Source organism: Dasypus novemcinctus, chromosome 14 (assembly GCF_030445035.2).
Source record: "Dasypus novemcinctus isolate mDasNov1 chromosome 14, mDasNov1.1.hap2, whole genome shotgun sequence".
Lineage (NCBI taxonomy): Eukaryota > Metazoa > Chordata > Mammalia > Cingulata > Dasypodidae > Dasypus > Dasypus novemcinctus.
In genome coordinates this window covers 62,086,294-62,109,223 of record NC_080686.1, presented here as the reverse complement: position 1 = coordinate 62,109,223, position 22,930 = coordinate 62,086,294, and the positions used below count along the sequence as shown (strand labels likewise).

The window sequence follows — 22,930 nt, the reverse complement described above, 5'->3', positions numbered from 1 at the left end:
TCCAACTTTTGGCAATCGTGAATAATGCCACTATGAACATTAGTGTGCAGATGTCTGTTTAGTGTCACTGCTCTCAGTTCTTCTGGATATATACCCAGTAGTGTTATTGCAGGGTCACGTGGCAAGTCTATATTCAACTTCTTTAGGAACTGTCACAGTCCTCCACAGCGGCTATACCATTCTGCATTCCCACCAACAGTAAATAAGTGTTCCTATCTCTCCACAGCCTCTCGAACACTTGTAGTTCAATGTCTTTTTAATAGTGGCCATTCTGATAGGTGTGAAATGATATCTCATTGTAGTTTTGATTTGCATTTCCCTAATCATTAGTGATGTTGAGCATTTTTTCATACGTTATTTGCCATTTGCATTTCTTCTTTGGATAAATGTTTCCCCATTTATTAATTGGGTTGGTTGTCTTTTTATTATTGACTTGTAACATATCTTTATATATCAGATATTAAACCCTTATCTGACATGTCACTTTCAAATATTTTCTCCTATGGACGGTATAGGTGAGTGTTTGTACCTGGATTCTCAATTCTATTCCACTGATCTAAGTGTCTATCTTTAAGCCAGTACCAAGCCAGTTTTGACCACTGTAGCTCTCTCTGTAATATGTTTCAGGGTCAGACAGTGAATTTCCTCCCACATCACTCTTCATTTTTAGAATGCTTTTGGCTTTTCGGGTGCACTTGCCCTTCCAAATAAAATTGGTAATTGCCTTTTCTAATTCTGTAAAGTAGACTGTAGGAATTTTGATTTGGTATGGGCTTGAATCTATAAATCAGTTTGGGTGAGACTGACATCTTCATGATATGTATTCTACCAATCCATGAACATGGAATGTCTTTCCATTTGTTTAGGTCCTCACTGATGTCCTTCAGAATTGTTTTGTAGCTTTCTGCATATAGGTCCTATACCTCTTTGGTTAAATTAATTCCTAGGTAGTTAAGTCTTTTTGTTGCTATTGTAAAAAGAATGTGTCCCCTGATTTCCTTCTCAGAGTTTTCAGTACTAGCGTATAAAAACATTACTGATTTTTGCATTCTGATCTTATATTCTGCCACTTTGCTGAACTTATTTATTAGCTCAAGTAGTTTTGTCATGGATACTTCAGAATTTGCTAAATACAGGATCATGTCATCCACAAACAGTGAGAGTTTTACTTTCTCTTTTCCTACTTGGATGCCTTTATTTTTTTCTTTTCTAAATTGCCCTAGCTAGAACTTCTAGTACAACATTGAATAACAATGGGGTATTAGTCAGCCAAAGGGGTGCTGATGCAAACTATAAGAAATCTGTTAGCTTTTATAAAGGGTATTTATTTGGGGTAGGAGCTTACAGTTACCAGGCCACAAAGCAAAAGTTACTTCCCTCACCAAAGTCTTTTGTGACATGTTGAAGCAAGATGGCTACAGACATCTGCCAGGGGTGAGGCTTCCTGGGTTCCTCTCTTCTCGGGGCTTGCTTCTCTTTCCTCACAACCAAGCTCCTCTGTGTTCTTACTTCCTGGGGCTCTAGCTCAAGACTCCAGCATCAAAACTAAACATCAGAATTCCAACATCAAAACTCCAACTCTGTCCTTAGCCATGTCTTTTATCTATGAGTCCCCACCTACCAAGGGGCAGAGACTCAACACCTACTGACATGGCCCAATCAAATTCCTAATCATAATTTAATCACACCGAGGTACAGACCAGTTTACAAACATAATACAATATCTATTTTTGGAATACATAACTCTATCACACAGCTACAAATGATGACAGTGAGCACCTTGTCTTGTTTCAGATCTTAGAGGAAAAACTTTCAAGCTTTCCCCACTGAGTATGATGTTGGCTGTGGGTTTTCATATATGCCTTTCACCATATTGAGGAATTTTCCTTCTACTCCTATCTTTTGAAGTGTTTTTTATCAAAAAAGGATGCTGGATATTGTTGAATGCCTTTTTTGCATCAATTGAGATGATTATGTGGGTTTTTTTCCTTCAGTTTGTTAATGTGGTATATTACATTGATTGATTTTCTTATGTTGAACCAACCTTACATACCAGGAATAAATTACATTTGTTTGTGATGTATAAGTCTTTGGATTTGCTGTTGGATTCTATTTGCAAGTATTTGTTGAGAATTTTTTCATCTATATTCATTAGAGAGATTGGTCTGTAATTTTCTTTTCTTTTAGTATCTTTATCTTGCTTTGGGATTTAGGGTGATGTTAGCTTCCTAAACTGTGGTGAGTAATTTTTCCTCCTCTTCCATTTTTTGGAAGAGCTTAAACAGGATTGGTGTTCTTTTCAAAATGCTTGGTAGAATTCATGTGTGAAGCCATCTGGTCCTGGACTTTTCTTTACTGGGAGATTTTTGATGACAGATTCAATCTCCTTAAATGTCATTGGTTTGTTAAGTCTTGTATTTCTTGTACCATCAGTGTAGGTTGGTTGTGCATTTCTAGGAATTTGTCCATTTCATCTAGGTTCTCTAATTTGTTAGTATACAGTTTCTCATAATATCCTCTTATGGTTCTTTTTATTTCTATGGGGTCAGTTGTAACTCCCTCACCCACGCCCCTTTCATTTCTGATTGTATTTATTTACATCTTCTCTCTCTTTTTCTTTGTTAGTCTAGCTAGGGGGTTGCCAATTTTATTGATTTTCTCAGAGAATTGGCTTTTGGTTTTGCTGATTTTCTCTTTTTTGTTGTTGTTTTCAATTTCAATGATTTCTGCTCTAATCTTTATTATTTCTTTTCTTCTGCTTACTTTGGGATTGGTTTGCTGTTCTTTTTTCTAGTTTCTCTAGCTGTTAGTTAAATATTTGAGTTTAGTTCTTTCTTCTTTTTACAATATAGGCATTTAGGGCTATAAATTTCCCTCTCAAGACTGCCTATGCTATATCCCATAAGTTCTGATAAGTTGTGTTCTTGTTTTCATTTTTCTCAATATATTTACTGATTTCACTTGCAATTTCTTCTTTGACCCATTGATTATATTTAGGACTGCATTTTTTAGCCTCCACACATTGCAAATTTACTTTTTTCTGCCTGTTTTTGATTTCCAGTTTCATTCCATTATGATCTGAGAAGATGCTTTGTATAAATTCAATCTTTTTATATTTATTGAGAGCTGCATTGTGCCCTATCATGTGGTATGTCCTGGAGAAAGATCCATGGGCACTTGAGAAAATATATAACCCACTAAGTTTGGATGCAGTGTTTTGTATTTGTCTAACCCACTTATCATACTGTTCAAGTTTTCTGTTTCCTTGTTGATCTTCTGTCTACTTATTCTATCTAATGGTGTGCGTGGGGTTTTGAAGTCTCCAGAGATTATTGTAGAGATGTCTAATTCTACCTGCAGTTTTGCCAGTTTGTCTCATGTATTTTGGGGCACCCTAGTTAGGTGCATAGATATTTATGACTGTTATATCTTCCTGGTGGATTGTCCCTTTTATTAATATATAATGGCTTTCTGTACCTCTTCTAACTTTTTTGCATTTAAAGTGTGTTTTGTCCAATGTTAGTATAGCTACCTCTGCTCTTTTTTGGTTATTATTTGCATAGAATTTCTTTTTCCAACCTATCACTTTCAGCTGGTTTGTATCCCTAGGTCTAAGGTGAGTTTCTTCTAAGCAGCATACAGATGGTTCATGTATTTTTATCCATTCTGTCAGCCTGTATGTTTTGATTGGGGAGTTTAATCCATTCATATTCAATGATATTACTGTAAATGCATTATTTACTTCCACTATTTTATTCTTTGGTTTTCATGTCATGTCATATTTTTGTCTTTTTACTCTTATGGGTACTCTTTCTCTATTCTTTCTTCTATAATCTCCTCCAGGCCTCTCTCTCTTGTCTTTTTCTTTCAGGTTCTAGGCTTCCTTTAATATTCCCTGCAAAGATGGATTCTTTTTGGCAAACTCTCTTAGCTTCGGCTTGTTTGTGAACATTTTATACACACCTTTATATCTGAAGGACAGTTTTGCTAGATAAAGAATTCTCAGCTGGCAGTTTTTCTCTTTCAGTATCAAAATTGTATCATACCATTGTCTTCTCAGTTCCCAGGTTTCTAAAGAGAAATCTGCACTCAGTCTTACTGGGTGCCCTTTCTACGTGATGATTTGCTTCTCCCTTGCTGCTCTGAAAATTTTCTCTTTATCTTTGACATCTAACATTCTGAGTAGCATCTGTCTTCGAATAGGTCTCTTCAGATTTATTTTGCTTGGTATAGGGTGCACTTGGACATGTAAGTTTATTTCTTTTGTGAGAATTGGGAAATTTTCAGGTATTGTTTCCTCAAATACTCTTTCTGCCCCTTTTCCCTTCTCTACTCCTTCTGCAATTCCCATGACACATATGTTGTTGTGCTTTGTGCTGTCATTCAACTCTCTAAGTCCCTACTCAAATTTTTCCATTCTTTTCTCTCTTCAATTTCAGATGTTCTGTCTTTATTTCTGTCTTAATTTCATCTATCATTTCAAGTCTGCTGTTGTATGCCTCTGAGTGTTGTTTTTTTTTAAGGTTTATTTTATTTATTTCTCTCCCCTTCCCCCTCCCCCATTGTCTGCTCTCTGTGTCTTTTCGCTGTGTGTTCTTCTGTGTCCACTTGCATTCATCAGGCAGCACCAAGAATCTGTGTGCCTTTTTGTTGCGTCACCTTGCTGCATCAGCTCTCTGTGTGCGGCGCCACTCCTGGGCGGGCTGCGGTTTTTTCACATTGGGTGGCTATCCTTGCAGGGCACACTCTTTGTGCATGGGGCTCCCCTATGCGGGGGACACCCCTGCATGGCACAGCACTCCTTGTGCGCATCAGCACTGTCCATGGGCCAGCTCACCACATGGGTCAGGAGGCCCTGGGTTTGAACCCTGGACCTCCCATGTGGTAGGCGGATGCTCTATCCGTTTAGCCAAATCCGCTTCCCTCTAATGAGTTTTTTATCTCACCTATTGTGTCTTTCACTTCCATGAGCTCTGCTGCTTTTCTCTTCAGGATTGCAAACTCTTCTTTGTGCTCGCTCAATGTATTCTTGATGTCATTTATTTAATTAGCTATATTGTCTGTCAACTCATTAATTTAATTTTGCGTCTCAGTTTTCTCAAATCCTGCATTTCTTCTGGTGCTCTGATATATTCCTTTTCTTGGGCCATGTCTTCTATTTTCTTAGTATGGCTTGTAATGTTTTGCTCATGTCTATGCATTTGATTAGGATGTAGTTTGACCAGGATTGTTAGGACTGCCCCAGCAAATTGCTCAAAACTGGGCTCTGGACCCAGTTATTGGTTGCAGACCTGCTTCCTAGGGCCTTAGGGAAGAAAGATATAAGGGCCAGAAAAGTGTCCCTTGCTTATAATTTTCTTATGTGCACTTCCTTGGTCTGCCAGCAGATGGCACTCTCTGGCAGCTCTCAGTTCAAAGCCTGGTCTGGGTGTGTTTGTTGCAACACAGACCAGATCAATGTGATAAAGCTTCCTGCCCAGAGCTAAGGGCCTTCTAATTCAAACTTCCTCAGAGACAGTTCTCCAGTCTTCTCTGGCAGCCCCCTCTGTTTTCCTGGGAAGGAAGTAACTCCACTTTTCCTCTGAGTCCTCAGCAATCAGTCTGGGTTAGTAGAGGAGATTGGGAGGGTGGGATGTCTTTAGTCCCTTGCTGGTTCCCAAGACAAACAATGGTACAACCCCACCAGGCCTGGAAGGGCTCCTGGGATAAAGCAGAACAAATTTGTCAACTGAAAGCTGAGTCAGCCTTAGGCTGTGTCCCTCTCTGTCCCCTTTTCTGGGGAGGTGCTTCCTCAACAATCAATCCTGTCTAGAAGAGGAGATTCAGAGGGTAAGACTCCTCCAGGCCTACGCTAGCTCCCAGGCCAAATCAAACCAAGTTTGTAGGTCTATGGCTGAGTGAAGAGGTTAACTAACAAATCTCCTTTCCCAAAATAAATTATATAGCTGGACAGACTGAAAAAACACTGATGAGGACAGTGGGGACATTGAATGCTTAGATTCTGCTAAGGTGTCTTTGCTAGATAATTTTGTAATGGTCTGCCCTGAGAAATCAGCCACCCTTCCTGTACCTGAAGCAATTAACCCTGCTGTGCCTGATAAACCAAAACTGCCTCCCCTGAGGAATCAACCCTCAGGCCTCCCTCTGAATATATTAACCTTACATCCCCAGATGAAACAGTAAAGGAATGCCCTGAGGGAGTTGGCTTGAAAAGCACTGCTAATTTTTCTCATGACCCACCCCCACACACTTCTATTTTATTCCAGACCTATAACTAGATTGAAGTCCTCAAAGGCCCCAAAAATGAGGTTAAAAGTGGGACTTAGGAGAAGGTATACTACATCCAAAAGAACTGCATAATTTTTCCAATTTATATAGACAGCAATCAGGGGGCTATGTATAGGAATGGATATTCATTGTATAAGATGACAGTGGAAGGAACATAAAGATGAATCAGGTGGAACTTATTGATATGCACCCACTAAGCAGAGATTCTGGATTAAATGTTACAGCTCAAAGGGTGAGAAAGGGCTCTGTTTGTTTAGTTGGTTGGCTTGAAGCATGAACCAAAAGGTAGCCTACATTACCTAAAGCTGAAATGCCAGAACTACTTACCCAGCTCAGAAATGTCCAGAGGACATGTCTTTCACCAGAACTGTGAGAAATAAATGTGAGAGCAATTCCATCATCTGTGAAGTGTTCTCTAGTTAGCCCCTCTCTGGTGGTCAGATATTACTGTGGGAACTGCTGCCTCAAAATGTGGATCCTTAAACACAATGGGGATAATCAGATCCCAGGATTGGCAGTAGCCAAGTGTCGCCAAAGACAATGTAGATGTGGCTACTGTAATGGACAGCAGAGACAATGAAGTAAACAGAATAGTGTGACTAGCAGAGACCCATGGCACTGGCTAGATCATCAAGAGAAATCTAGAAGTGAAACACATGGGCAGACTACTAAATTCGTACTTGATCTGGATAAGCAGATCAAAGAATGAGGTTTATCTTGAAAATCACAAAAAATAATAGTCACACCCCCCAATCAGTTCCCAGACTTGAATCAGTTTACAGACTCAGAACCCTTGGAATGACAGGGAGATCCTCTTGGGAAGGGACCTTCAATGCTGCCAAAAATTTATACAGTTAATCTTCCCAACGTTCCCCAAAGGGACCTACAACTTTTTATCAGAGTGACTGTGCACTGAAGAAAGGAAATGATCAGACATTTTGGGAATTACTGAACAGAGGCTCTGAACTGACATTTATTCTAGAAGATCCAAAACGTCACTGTGGTCCAACAGTCAGAGAAAGAGCTTATGCAGGTCAAGTAATCAATGGAATTTCAGCACAGATTTGACTCACCCTGGGACTAGTGGGCCCCAGGACCCATTCTTTGGTTATTTCTCCAATTCAATATGTATTATTGGAATAGACATACTCAGCAACTGGCAGAATCCCCACATTTGGTTCCATGGGCTGTGGAGTGAGGGCTATTACTGTGGGAAAAGCCAAGTAGAAGCCATTAGAACTGCCTCTATTTAGCAAAACTGTTAATTGCAAACCAAAAATAATATTACCTTTCTGGAGGAATTGAAGAGGTTACTGTCACTAGCAAGAACTTGAAAGATGCAAGAGTGGTCATCACCACATCCCCCTGCACATTCTGACTGTACAGAATGCAAATGTACTTGGGAATGATAGTGGATTATCATATACTTAACCAGGTAGTGACTCCAATTGCAGCTGCTGTTCCAGACATAGTATCATTGCTTGAGCAAATCAACACATCCCTAAAATCTGGTATGCAGCTATTGATCTGGCAAATGCGTTTTACTTGATACCCGTTAGTAAAGACCACCAGAAACAGTTTGCTTTCATCTGGCAAGGCTGGCAATAAATATTCACTGTCATACCTCAGGGGTATATCAACGCTCCAGCCCTATGTCAAAATCTAGTCCACAGGGACCTTGATTACCTTTCCCTCCCACAAGATGTCACATTGATCCATTACATTGATGTCTTTATACTGATTGGACCTAGTGAGCAAAAAATAGCAACTACTCTATACGTATTGGTAAGGCATTTGCATGTCAGAGGATAGAAGAAAAATCCAAGCAAACTTCAGGGGCCTTCCACCTCAGTGAAATTTCTAGGCATCCAGTAGTATGGGGCATTCTGAGATAGCCTTTATAAGGTGAAGGATAAGCTGTTGCATCTAACTGCTCTTACAATTAAAAAAATAAGCACAACTGGCATCTTTGGATTTTGGAGGCAACACATCCCAAATGAGGGTATGCTAGTCTAACCCCTTTACAGAATGACCTGAAAAACTGCTAGTTTTGAGTGGGGACTGGAACAAGATGAGACTCTGCAATAGGTCCATCCAGGCTGTTGTGCAAGCTGCTCTGCCACTTGGACCATATGATCCAGCAATCCAATGGTGCTGGAAATGTCAATGGCAAATAGATATGCATTATGGTGCCTTTGGCAGGTCTCTTTTGGAGAATCACAGTGCAGATCCTTGAGACTTTGGAGCAAAGCCCTATCATCCTCTGCAGATAACTACTTTCCTTTTGAAAAATAGCTTTTGGCCCTGCTTGCTATAGGCCGTAGTAGAAAATCATTGCCTAACCATGGGCCAGCAAGTTACTATAAGACCTGAGTTACCCATCATGAAGTGGGTGTTGTCTGACCCATCAAGCCATAATGTTGGAAGCGCACAATAATACTCCATCATCAAATGAAGGTGGTACATACAAGATGGGGTTCAAGTAGACAATGAAGGCACAAGTAAGTTACATGAGGTAGTGACCCAAATTTCCATGGGCCCCACTAGTGCCCACTCTTTCCCAACCTACAGCTATGGTGTCCAAAGTAAGACACACAAGGATAGGCATACAGACAAATGGAACAAAACAGAGCCCAGGGCAGGGGGAACTTACATTTATGGTCAATTGATTTTCAACAAAGGTGCCAAATCCGTTTAATGGGGAAAGATAGTTTTTTAGCAGGGATTAATTGCAAATGGACATGATGGAATTTTTGGGTGATAGAAATGTTCTAAAACAAGATTGTGGTGCTTGTTGTACAACTTCATAAATTTACTAAAAATCCACTAAAACTGGGTAAATGTTAAGCTATGTATTTTATCACAATAAAAGTCTAGAAAAGAAAAAAAAAGAATGGCAGCCCTTCTCAGAATTAACTAGCCTAACCAGATTCCCAGTATGAATATGAGATACAAATAAAAAAGTCAAGTAGCAGCAACTTTAACAGCAGGCTAGCAGGCACTGCCTGAAAAAATAAAGCCAAAGAGGAGAGAAGTTGAATTCAAGTACCACTGAGTCAACAGAGACGGAACTAGCCAAGCCCAGGTCTTTACTAGGTTGGCAGTACTGCTAGGAGGTCACAAAAGCTGCTGCTATGTCCCAGTCTACATTCAATACTTTTTTTGGTACACTATGGCCACTGAGACCACTTCTGATGCTTCCCTGTTGACCCTCAGATCTTTACACCCAACCCCCATTTCCAAAGATAACTTGACACTCTCTCTTCCTTGTAACCTGAAAATATATGACTTACACATGGAAATTTCAAATTTACTAAAATAGGAATGAGATAATACAAATTTGTAAAAATCCTCTTATTTTTAAGATAGAAATGGATTAAAAAGGTTAAGTCTATTTTTACATAATAAGTAAATGTACACATATGACACACAAAACTGATTACTCAAAAACTGGGAAGAAATAAATGAAAAACCAACATGTTAGTAGTGGTAATCAAGAGTGATTTCTATTTTATTCTGTATATATTCCTTGCTTTCCAAATTTTCTTTAACAAGCATATAACCTTCATAATCATTTAAAAACACACTTTTTTAGGTCTAAACGCAATGTCAGAGTAACAGCAACTCTGAAACTCTTTGCTAAGCTTTGTTTTCTTTACAAAGGATCCTATTTACATGCATGGTTTAAAGATTTTTTTTTTTAACTGAGCAAGTGGGAAGAAAATCATTACAATAAGTGACCATCTTTCAGAGGTAGAAACTGTGATTATCAAACTATGATATAAAACAACTGAAAATGGAATAATACATACAAACCATTAAGGCAAATCAAAATTACATGAAAAAATAACTCATGTTTTTCATAGCTGAAGAGCAATTTTCGCATCAGTTTCTATAAAAACTCACTAAATCCAACAACAGCAAGCTTTTAATTTATAAATCATCTCAATATTCCATTTCTGTCAAAATATTTTACTAAAGTCACAGGCAACTCTTTCAAAGAAGGAAAAACAAACCTCTGCTAGACAGTGTAGAAACCCATCTGCTCAGAGGTGTTAGCTGGATGTAGCAAATTACATCTGCAAGCCTCACTGCAAATGTTCCCTAATGAAACTAAATATGCTGATTTTGACCCAAACACCCTCCATAGATTGGCTCTGGCTACACTGGAGATCATCTCTCCCTTTCCATGGCAATTGAAATTAGATGACACATTTCAATAAACAGTTCCTCATTTTGAACTATAAAAGTCCAAGTTTAGTAAAGAAAGCCTCAAATCTATGAGAATCTTTCTTATTCATCCTATTGGCCATCTCCACAATGCTGCAATTTTTTTCACATATTTCATTTCACAATGACTAGTCATTTTCATTCAATTCTTTATTGAATTCATTTCTTCATGAATTTGAAGACAAGTTCGAAGTTGACCTTTTGCTTCTTAAGTTTTATCTCATTATAACCAAAAACAATTTACTAAACAGTCTAAAAGTTCTTACTTCACTTACTCAACAAACATTTTAGTGGACTCCTATTCTATACCATGCATTCTGCTAGGTGATGAGAATAGTTCAAAGAACAAGACATGGTTCCTGCTCTCTTCAACGTAAGAAGGGAATCAGATGTTAAATGAAATCAAATGAATTGGGATAAGGGCTGTAAAAGTGATGAGTGGGGTGCAATGACAGCAGAAGAGGCGGACCTAATAAATGAATTACACTGGAGCCTGAAGAATAAGATGAAGAAGGTAGCCTGGAAAAGAGGTCAGGAAAGAGGATTACATGCTTGTAGCACATGCAAAGGTCCAATAATAGAATAGAGTTCTGCTTAATCAAAGAAAACAGAAAAGACTGTTGGGGCTGGGGTAAGGCAATGGCTAGCAATGGAAAGAGTAGCAAAAAACAAGACTGAAGAGGTGGCAAGATGGTTTTGTTAAGAATTTTTAATTTTATCCTAAGATTGTTGACAAGTTATAAAAGCAATTTAAGACAAAAACTAAATTACTTTGCATGACATTGGGGGAGGAAATTGAAACTCCTTCCTGCAGCAGATTAACGAGTGAGAAGTGAGACAGAGCAACAAACTCCTAGTCGCATACCAAAAAAAAGGGACCCTCCTTTTTTATTCCTAATCATAATATTAACGATATAAATGACTATGCAGATATCCAAGCTAGGAACCATAGAGTCAGTTATTCTATATATTTTCCTCTCCCTCCCTATTAACTAATGTAGCCACAAAGTCTCATCAGGTGTTTTTTTAACCTGGTAAACATTTCTCTATTGTGTTGCATTTTCTCCTTCCCTCTCACCATTGTACTAGTTTTCACACTCATGTTTCTTCTAGACAATCATAAGAGCTAGCTGCACTATTTAACTAGTTTTCCAGTTAATCCCCCATTCCTCTACCCACAAATTTATTCTCTACATTTACCAAAAAATATTTACTGAGCAAAAGTGGACCAAATATAAAATAATAGTATCAGAGAAGCAGACTGGAAAGGGGCTTAACAGGAAGAAGATGAGATTTAGAAACATTCATTATTTGGTTGAACACAAAAGACTGAAAATGTGTATATCTACATTCTAAAATAAGTAAAATGATAGAAAAATATGAAGCATTATAAACCACAGAGGACTATCAGAACAGGAGAGGGCTCTGAAGTCCCTAGACAAGTTCTAATACCCAAGTATATTTAAAAATGAATGACACCAAAACTAGGAGGACTGGTTGAAAACTGGTAAAATGAGTAAATAGATCTAAATATTCTTCTTCCATCTATACACAGGTGTAAAGGTAAATGTTAAATAACTATTTACAAGGATGATTTATGAGTATACCCAAACATTTTTATAAACACCCTTTAAAATGAAGAATACATTTCTGCTCCTTCATAAATACAGGTCCTTAATACATAATGAGAGCTTAATTCTGTTGAAATAGTCTTTTCTCAGGAAAGAGTTGATCAATGAGAGCTGCCATATGGTTAAAAAATTGTGTCTATTTTATGTTTCAATGTGGATTATATAGTCACTCTATATTCTCCTAGGGAGTAGGAAAAAGAGACTTTGGAAATTTCTATTTGAATCTAGCTCTTTCCATCTGGTATATGAATTTTTTTAAGAGTTCAAAATAAACTGTTGCTGTCTAACTCAGTTCTAGAAAAAAATCATAGAATAACAATTGATGCTTTAAAGATGGAGACTTCTGTGCTTTTTAAATCATTCATAATGCAGTTGAAAGAACAAAATGAGGATAAAATAATTTATATTAAAATGACAAGCAGAAGAAGTTGGCAGGAGTTTTATAGAAATAAGTGGGATTTTAAATGAGTATTGAAGAAATAAAAAATTGGTGGGACAGCATATTTCAGACCTTTTATAAAATTCACAAGAAAAAAAGGGCATAATATTGTTACATCTTTAAAAGTATCACGGAGCAATTCTATTTCTGGCAACGTACTGGATTTAGTGCCCTGAATGATCCTTCTGCTAAATGTAAATAACAAATAAGTTTGTAAATACATACTTAGGTCTATATACATACATAGTTATTTGTAATTACCTATCTACTGAACTTATTTATTTATGAATTTTCCTTAAATTCATTAAGAAGCTTCCCTAAAAAGTAAGATTATTAAAGCCAGGGACTGAGGGAAGCCAGGATCTCAAATCTGGTAAAATTAAGCATCCTTGTTCACAACTTAAGCTGAATAAAGATAAAGTACAAGGTTCATGCATAGTACAGACACCAATAGAACATAAAGCTGGTACACAACTGGCTATACCCTTAATGTCAGGGTAAACAAGATATAAAACTGCCCTGCCTTCCCCCTTCTCTGCATGACCTTCTCACAAACTCTATCATGAAATTTAGCCTTGAACAGAGAAAGTAGAAAACAATTCATAACCACAAGCCAGCTCTCATAAGAGATTATAAAGTGACATTTTATTATATGGGTAGCAGGAAAACTTCTAAGCAAGAATTTAGATTCAAGTAGTACTGAACTGGTAATGATCCCAACCTGAGAGAAGTAAACGCAAACTTTCTCAGGAGGAATCTTCAAAACATTTCAAAACACTTTTACAGAAAAAGTCCCAAGGAAAGTAAGTGGAAAGGAGGAAAGGAAGTGGGGAGGGAGGGACGAAAGAAGGACGGGAGGAAGGGAGAAAGGGAGGAAGGGAGGGAGGAAAAGAACACAAAGAATATAAAGAATACAAGGCATACTAGGCAAGAGGCAGCAGTAATTAGACAATAATATACATGTTTCATGTTTCAAGAAATAAAAGGAGACCTTGAAAATAGGAATAAAAAGCAAGCAATTTAAAAGAAGGATCAAAAGAAGAAGAAAACCATAATAAGTAAAAGTTCAAAAATGAAAAGGCTATAAAGTTCAAAACCAGGAAACTTAATTTATGGTATTAGATATCAAGATAAGGTTTGCATTTGAAGAGGTAATGACTGGGAAGGGACTAGAAGAAACCTGGATGTGGATAATATTCTTAATCTTGATTCAGGTGCAGGTAGTATGGGTGGGTGTATTATATAAAAATGTAACAAGTTGTAAACTTAGGAACTGTGCACTTTTATGTATGATATACTAGACTTCTAAAACGTTTACTAAAAAAATTAAATGAAGAAATTTAATAGCATATTAGGCACAACTGAAAAGAGAATTAATGAACTAAAAGATCAAAGTAATGAATTTATCCAGAATGCAGGTCAGTAAGTCAAAGAGAAAAATTATAAAAGAGTAGAGAAGAGACAAGGAAAGTAGAGAAAAGTAGTTAAAAATTCTAACATATAAGTAGAGAAAATTAGGTTGAGGCAATATAAGAAGAGATAATGCCACAAATATGCAGAATTCATAAAAGACACTGTAGTGGGTTGAATAGTGGCCCTAAAAAAGATAAGACCATGCACTAGAATCTGTAGTAATCTTATTTGGTAAAAGAGTCCTTGCAGATGTAACAACTAAGTTAAGGATCTCAAAATGAGATTATCCTGTATGATCCTAAATCCATGACAGGTGTCCTTTAAGAAAAAGAGAAGACACGGAGACAATGGGAGAATAAGGCAATGTGAAGGAGGCAGAGATTGGAGTGACATGTCTACAAGGAAAGGAAAACCAAGGATTGCTAGCAACCACCAGAAGGTAGTAGAAAGGCATGAAACAGTCTTCTTAAAAGCTACTGGAAGGAACCAACTCTGCTGCCATCTTTAGATATCTGGCTTCCTAAACTGTAAGAGAATTAATTTTTGTTGTTTTAAAGCTACCCAGGTTGTTATGGCAGCTCTAGGAATGTAAACAGATATTTATAGTGAAAGTATAAAACACAAAGACTGAGAAGATCCTCAAATCAGCCCGAGAGAAAAGACAAAATACCTTCAAGGAAGCAAACTGACAGTAAATCTCTCAAAAGGACAATGGAAAGCAGAGGCCAGCATAACAATATCGTAAATGGGCTAGAAGAAAATCATTGTCAATGAAGAACTGTATACCCAGTAAAACATATTTCAAAAAGAGTGCAAGATCAAGACATTCTCAAACAAAAGTGAGAAAGTGCTAAGAGTAGACAAATCACAAAAAGAAACTCTAGGGCATGAAATTCAGGCAGAAATAAAATGATCTGAGATAGAAGAAAGGACTGAGCTGTAGGAAGAAATGACTAGTAAGGCACTAACATGTGAGTTAGCAAACTACTGCTGATAACTAAATCTGGCCCGTCACTTGTTTTTGTAAATAAAAGTTTCACTGGCACACAGTCACGCCCATTCATGAATGGATAGACAAAACGTAGTATACATAAACAATGAAATACTATTCAGCTGTAAGAAGAAATTAATTTGGGATGCATATGACAACATGAATGAACCTTGAAGACATTATATTGAGTGATAGGCCAGACACAAAAGGACAAATATTGTATGGTCTCACTAATGTGAACAAAGCACAATGAGTAAACTCACAGAGTTTAACTACAGAGTACAGGTTATTAGGAGATAGAACATGGGTTGAAAAGGAAGAGGTGATGCTGAATGTATGTAGAATGTTTAATAAGGGGGATTTTTAATGTGGGGAAATTTATGTTGATGGTTAACACATTATAGTGAGTATAATCACTATAAATAGTGATCCATCTAAGAAGTGTCTAATATATATAGTGAGTATAACACTGCTGATTTATTTTGACTGAAAGGGATGGCCTAGGGAGGTTAACATCAATTGAAAGAAAACCAGAGGATAATCTAGGGACTGTATAACATGGTGATTTTGGTGGTGGATGATGATTGTGGTTAATCATACAAATGTAAGAATGTTCCTCTATTACAAAGATTTAAGAATAGGAAGATACATAAGAAAAAATACAACTAATGTAACATACAAACTGTAGTTACCAGTAATACTGAAATATTTTTACAGTAATGGCAAAGAAGGTACTCTATCAATGCTAAGGGTCATAAGGCAGTATGGGATGTTTCCATTTGGATTAATGAAAAGTTCTGAAATGGACTGAGTTGATGACAGCACAACTCTGTGATGAAACTGAGAGCCACTGAATATACATTTTGCATGGATCGAACAAGGCAGGGGACCATATAACACAGTGAACCCCAAAGTGAATGATGGATTGTGGTTAACAGTACAAATATGAGAATGTTCCCTCATGAACTATAACAAATATATTATATTAATACATGGTGTTAAAAACAGGATGGTTTGTGGGGAAAACAAACCAAATATAAGCTCTGGATTATAGATAGTAATACTACAACAATGTTCTTTCATCATTTGTAACAAATATGTCACAACCATGTCAGGTGTTGGTTGTGGGGTAATATATGGGAATCCTGTATGGAATGCATGATTGCTTAACTCATAACTTTTGTTAACTCATAATTTTCAAAATAAATAAGCAAATAAATAATGATGGAAACAAAACCCATTTATATATATATGTATGTGTGTGTGTATATATACATTTATGTATGTATATATATAGGACAACATCAAGAAAACGAAAGGCCAACCCACAAAATGGGAGGACATTTCAAATCATCCATCTAAGAAGTGTCTAATACACAGAGCATACAAGGAGCTCTTACCTCTAAACAGTAAAACAGCAAACATATAATTAAAAAGTAGGCAAAGGATTTAAATAGAAAAAGAAGATATATAAATAGCCAATAAACACATGAAAAAGATTTTCAACATAATTAGGCACTAGGGAAATGGAAATCAAAGCTCAGTGAAGAGGAGTGTATGTGGCTTGAGCCAGAGTGCCTGCCTCCCACATGGGAGGTCCCAGGTTCAGTTCCTGGTGCCTCCTGAAAAAAACAAAGACAAACAACAAGCAGAACAAACAAAAAAACCAACTCAGGGAAGCTGATGTGGTTCAGTGGTTGAGTGCCAGCTTCCTATACACAAAGTTCTGATTTCAATCCCTGGCCCCCAGTACCAAAAAAAAAAAAACAAAAACAAAAACCAAAAAAAAAACCAAAACCCAATGAAATACAACTCTACACTAAGTAGAATAGCTATGATCAAAAACAGACAATAACAAATGGTGGCGAGAATATGGAGAAATCAGAGTCCTCTTATATCACTGGAGAATTCTAACAGGGTACAGACATTTTGGTAAGCAACCTGGCAGTTTCTCAATCTTAATCACAGAGTAAACATATAACCCAACAATTTCACTCCTAGATATTTACCCAAGAAAAGTGAAACTGGATGTTTATGCAAAAATGTGTATAATAATGTGCATATCAGCATTATTCATAACAGCCAAAAAGTGGAAAAAATAGAAATGCCTATCAACTGCTGAATGGATAAACAATATGTGGTGTATCCATACAATGGAATATTATTTGGTCATAAAAAAAGAATGAAATATTGATACATGCTACAACAAAGGTTCTTATCAAGGGGTCTGTGAGCTTGAATTTAAATTAAAAAGAAAAACATTATTATTGGGGGGATGTGTTGGTGTGGGTGTGATATATTTATTAAATAATACACAGCATGGTGTGGACTTACTAAGGGGTCCATGGTTTTTACCTGACTTGCAAAGGGGTCCATGGAACAAAAAAGGTTAAGAACCCCTATGCTATAACATTAATCAACCTTGTAACCTTGTAACCATGCTAAATTAAAGAGCCCAGTAACAAAAGTCTACATATTCTATGATTCCATTTAAATGAAATGTATAGAATAGGAAATCCCTCCAAGATAGGAAGTAGATTAGTGGCTGCCAGGGGTTGGGGCACAAAGGGGATGGCAATTAGGAAATGACTGCTAATGGTATATAGCATTTCTCTTGGGGGTGAGAAAAATGTTCTAAAATTTATTTTGGGTAGTTGCTCAACTTTGTGAATAAACTAAAAATCACTATATTGTATACTTTGCAAGGAAGAGTTTTATGATACATGAATTACATCTCAATAAAATACTATTAAAAAATCAGTGAGTTTCAATTTTAAAAATCAAGGAATTATTTTATCTTACAAAAATTATTCCAGGGAAACGGACTTTGGCCCAGTGGTTAGGGCATCCGACTACCACATGGGAGGTCCGTGGTTCAAACCCCGGGCCTCCTTGACCCATGTGGAGCTGGCCCATGCGCAGTGCTGATGCGCGCAAGGAGTGCTGTGCCACACAGGGGTGCCCCCCGCGTAGGGGAACCCCACGCACAAGGAGTGTGCCCCGAAAGGAGAGCTGCCCAGCACGAAAGAAAGTGCAGCCTACCAAGGAATGGTGCCACCCACATTTCCCGTGCAGCTGACGACAACAGAAACGAACAAAGAAGCAAGACGCAGCAAAAAGACACAGAAAACAGACAACCGGGAGAGGGGAGGGGAATTAAATAAATAAAAATAAATCTTTAAAAAAAAAAAATTATTCCAGAATTTTTTTAAAAACAGAATATTAAAAGAGGGAACACTACTCAACACACTTTATGAGGCAAGCATATCCTTGATATGCTATATAATAGCTGTTTTAATAACAAAGAATTCCTCCATAACCAAAAGTGAATAGCAGAATACGGATTTGTACAAGATGGTAGAGAAAAGATCCTTGTACCAAGACAAAGATCACATAAGAAGGACTCTAAAAAATTCCTTCTAACCTTTATTATTCTATGATTTTATGGTAATGGTATTCATATTATTAACATTAATTTCTAACAGTAAAATTATGTTTAACTTCAGATATATCTAAGAAAATTAGTTTGCTATAGAAATTTCAGTACCTAGAAGAGAGAAATCAACATCAAAGCCCAAGTCAAAAATTACACAGACAGGGAAACGGACTTTGGCCCAGTGGTTAGGGCGTCCGTCTACCATATGGGAGGTCCGCGGTTCAAACCCTGGGCCTCCTTGACCCGTGTGGAGCTGGCCATGCGCAGTGCTGATGCGCGCAAGGAGTGCCGTGCCACGCAAGGGTGTCCCCCGCGTGGGGGAGCCCCATGCGCAAGGAGTGCGCCCGTGAGGAAAGCCGCCCAGCGTGAAAAGAAAGAGCAGCCTGCCCAGGAATGGTGCTGCCCACACTTCCCGTGCCGCTGACACAACAGAAGCGGACAAAGAAACAAGACGCAGCAAATAGATACCAAGAACAGACAACCAAGGGAGGGGGGGAAATTAAATAAATAAATAAATCTTAAAAAAAAAAAAAATTACACAGACAGTATCTACTTTTCAGTAAAAATATTGTAGCAATCTGAATGATATCAGGATTCATACCTTACATCCTAATAATATGAACAAGGTGTTGACCTGCTTAGCACTGTCAAACACTTGAAACTTGTTAATTAAATATAGATCTACATTATTTATTTTGTGACTAAAACTTTTCTAGGTTCACATAATGTTTGAAAAGAATGTCAAAGTTCAGAAGGGTACGAATTTACAACTGAAAGCATTGCAATATAAGAAATCAACTATTTATTGAAGAAAGAGTCATGGTCACAGTAATCACACGATTATTTACTTTGTTAAAATAAATGAGAAATCTAAGAATAAATTATGTTTGATGTAAATAATAAATTCATATAGAACATTCAAGTGGGCTAAATTAAGATCATCCAACATATCATTCTTAATTCAATCTAATTCAAACATATAAAACCAACCCTGGGGCTGAAGTCTCTCTTCAGACCCTCACCATGCTGGTGGGAGGCTGAAGTCTAATCTTCAGACCCCCTCTGTTAGGAGAGCTTCCCAGTAAACTCCTGCCTGCCTGCAATCCTCAGCCTCCGTGTCCCAGTGAGCATCATTTTTTCTCTAACATTTGGTGCTGAAAACCCAGGCGTGGGACTACACTGAACTGACTGGTGAGGAGTTTCCACCCTGCCACTGCTGAATACCCATCTAACGCCGGACACTGAATCTCAGCTGGGCCGAATCATACAATCAACAACTCAGGAATATGTGAATGGCATCTTTTTGCTACATGAATACTAACACCAACCTCTTTAGAACCAGAAATGAGAACCTACTGGACAGGATGGAAGGGAACCCTTCGCTGCCCATGAGAGCAGGAAGTAGCCAGGCGGAGTCAATGTCCTGAATCCTCTCATCCTTCTGTTCTGCCCATTATTTCCATTACTTAGGTCCTTCATCACATATATATAATCAAAGAGTTAGGAATGTGAGAGCTTCCCCCTTACAAGGTTTGCAATGATTAAGAGGTCATAAGGCTGTGACTCCATTCCAGTCCATTAAGCAAGATGCCTAGGGGCGGAGAACAGCTATTTCCCCCCAAAGATAAGTCTTATCACAGTGGGAATGGAGCAAATAAGGACCCATCCCTTCCAGACCCCTGCACTCCAAGAATACCCTACCTCCTAGCCCACTACCCCCCAAGCCATGCAGGAGAAGAATTCATTTTTAAACAGAGGCTATACTCAGAGTCTAATCCTCTCCCCTCAAGCTAACATTTTCCCACCTATTGATGTATTGTAAAAATTCACATCTGCACCTTCCAGGAGCAGGCTGAAATCTAACCTTCAGACCCCATCCATTGGGAGAGCTCCCCAATAAACTCCTGCCTGCCTGCAAAAAACAAACAAACAAAAACTCTCATCCCAAGTTAAGTTTTTCTATGTTTAGCATGTTTTTTAGGTTTTTTTTTTATGTTTAGCATTTTAATGATTATACTGTATTGCATATGATATTTTGTACACAAGGTACATCTTTTTATATATAATTTGAAGGTATGGAGTCAATAAATGGATTCACTTAGTTCATTTACTTTGCACATGGAAATATTTCCATGACAAGACCGATTTACATATGTTCTGGAGTATTTTTTTAAAACCACAAATGTCAGTATCTAATAACCATAGAAAGAATTTTTAAACATACCTTCTTCAATGATGGGTCGTGGGATAACAAATGGTATCTCCTGCAGAGGTTCCATAGACCTATGACCAGCACTAACAATCTTTATTTGAGGCAAACAAAGGACAAGAGTTCCTGGCATACTGGTTTGTCCATGGTACCAACTTCTTACTGTTCCAGGAATATCACCAGATACAATTGTACTTGGGGAAGGCAGACTGTCATTCGGGATGAACACACAACAAGACTGTACTTCAAGCTGGAAAACAAAAGTAGAATTAAAATATGTGGATTAGACTAATTTGGAAAGGGAAAAAAAAAACCCTCAAATACATAATCTCTTTACCAGAATAAACAGGCAATTCAAAGGAGGAAAATGTCTCTCATATTTATTAAAAATAAATACGAATTTATTTTTATTAAAGAACCCAACAAATATTTTAAAAGGTATTCTTTCTTGCTATTAACTTGATCAAAAGGGAAGAGTGGAATGAGATGAAAATATATCTCCCTTTCCACAGTCCTTTGCAAGAAACATAATTGAGTTCTGAAAATGTGCAGGCAAAAAAAAAAGATGAGAAAATCTTCCTTCTTTTGTAGCTCATTAGATTTTTATTAACACTATCTAAGGACTTAGAATTGACTAGTATTTTATTGCTCTTACTTTCATTTAAAAAATTATAATAACACTAAAAGACCCTATTTCTATGAGATTTGGTCTTTTTTTTTTTACTTACAGACTGAAATATAAGAAAAAATGCCAAGTTATGTAACTAGACAACCATTGAAAAGAACATGTTTATATAACATACTTTCTCTTTGTAGATATATATATATGTGTGTGTGCAGATTCAAGAATACATACATATATATGACATTTATTATATACAAACAGATACATGATAATGAAGAAATTTCAGACTGTAAAAATCAGTGAGTTATTCTTTGCTTCTGTCATCCTTCAAATTATAACCTAAATTATGATTTCACGTAAAATTTTTACTCTTTCCTTCCTCCATTATAGTTACTTATGTTACCGTGGAAATTTCTTATAATTTGCCAGGCCCTTGGTTAAAATAAGATTGAGTAAATTCAAACCAAAACCTGAATTGATCATGAGTTCCTAATTCAGAAGTCTTATAGCAGATTAAAATCTATTAGTCTTAGTTGGCTCTTAAAAAGTCATATTCTGTACCTGATTATCAAATTGTCCTAACAGCCGAACTAACTTGAATTACTTGTTAAGAAATTATTATATATAACTTGTTACTGCAAAATATTTGGCAGACAAAGGTGTTATCTCAAGGTGTGTTTCCTGTATATTCTAGGAATTTGCATCAGTAAAGAGACTGTATTTTATAAAAAATAACTAAGGATATAGTAATACCACTTCTCTTGGGGCTGATATCTTCCTTAGTGAGAACATAATGATATCTAACAGGCTTGGAATTCCTTGATATGATAAACAATTTGCCAGTCTGATGAATAAAGCAAAATGTTTCATCTTTTTTCTTCAACATTTCTGTACATAGACAACCTGATAAATTCAATGAAGAAAAACATAAGTAAAACTTTGCAAGAATAAATGCCTTGGTTCATGAAGTAAGAGCTCATTCTTTATTACCAGAATTATCTGAGCTGCAAAATAAAATTATGTATGTAAAGTAGTTGATTTAAGATCACAAAATAGAAGTCTATATTGTCTTTGATATATTACATTTATGTTTTAAAATATTTAACACAAGTCATTAGCGACATTAGATCATCCGATTTAAAATGGAACACTATGAGCATATTCTCCAGTATTTATTTTGGTTATAAGATAAAACTATTAAGAGTCAGTAATGAACACTTCAAATAAGTATTAATTCTATGGTGAAAAATGCCTTTTAACAATGTTGCCAAAAAAGGGAAAATATGTACCAACATATCCTGAAAAACAAATTTAAATTGCCAAACAATTGCCAAAATATATACAATATATTTCAAAATTCCACTAACTCAGAAATAAATTATTTCATCAAATTTAAACAACCTGAACAATGCAAACAGAATTGACAGCTTATTAGCATGGAATATGAAACAACACTAAAAGGTAAATAAACTTTCTAAATATAATATATGTTGTGGGGATTTCTTTAATGATAAGACTCAAAACATATACATAATCCAAATAACTCAAAATTATTATAATGTCACATTAATTATGTATACTAAAGCTATCACATAAATCTTTTTACACTTTTAAAATAACTGTTAAACAGTATTTTTTAAATTGTGGTTTTAATGTAAAATGTTGAGT

General features: G+C 36.7%; 1 protein-coding gene across 4 annotated transcripts in view; it reads right to left on the bottom strand.

Annotated features, from left to right (window-relative positions):
- VPS13B (vacuolar protein sorting 13 homolog B) overlaps window positions 1-22,930 on the bottom strand; it is a 1,042,333-nt gene that overhangs the window by 489,303 nt on the left and 530,100 nt on the right. For all 4 annotated transcript variants that reach the window (XM_071207936.1, XM_071207935.1, XM_058275777.1 and 1 more), the window contains one exon: window positions 20,653-20,887. In XM_071207936.1, the coding sequence (XP_071064037.1) occupies window positions 20,653-20,887 (235 nt within the window). The remainder of the gene's footprint in view (window positions 1-20,652; window positions 20,888-22,930) is intronic.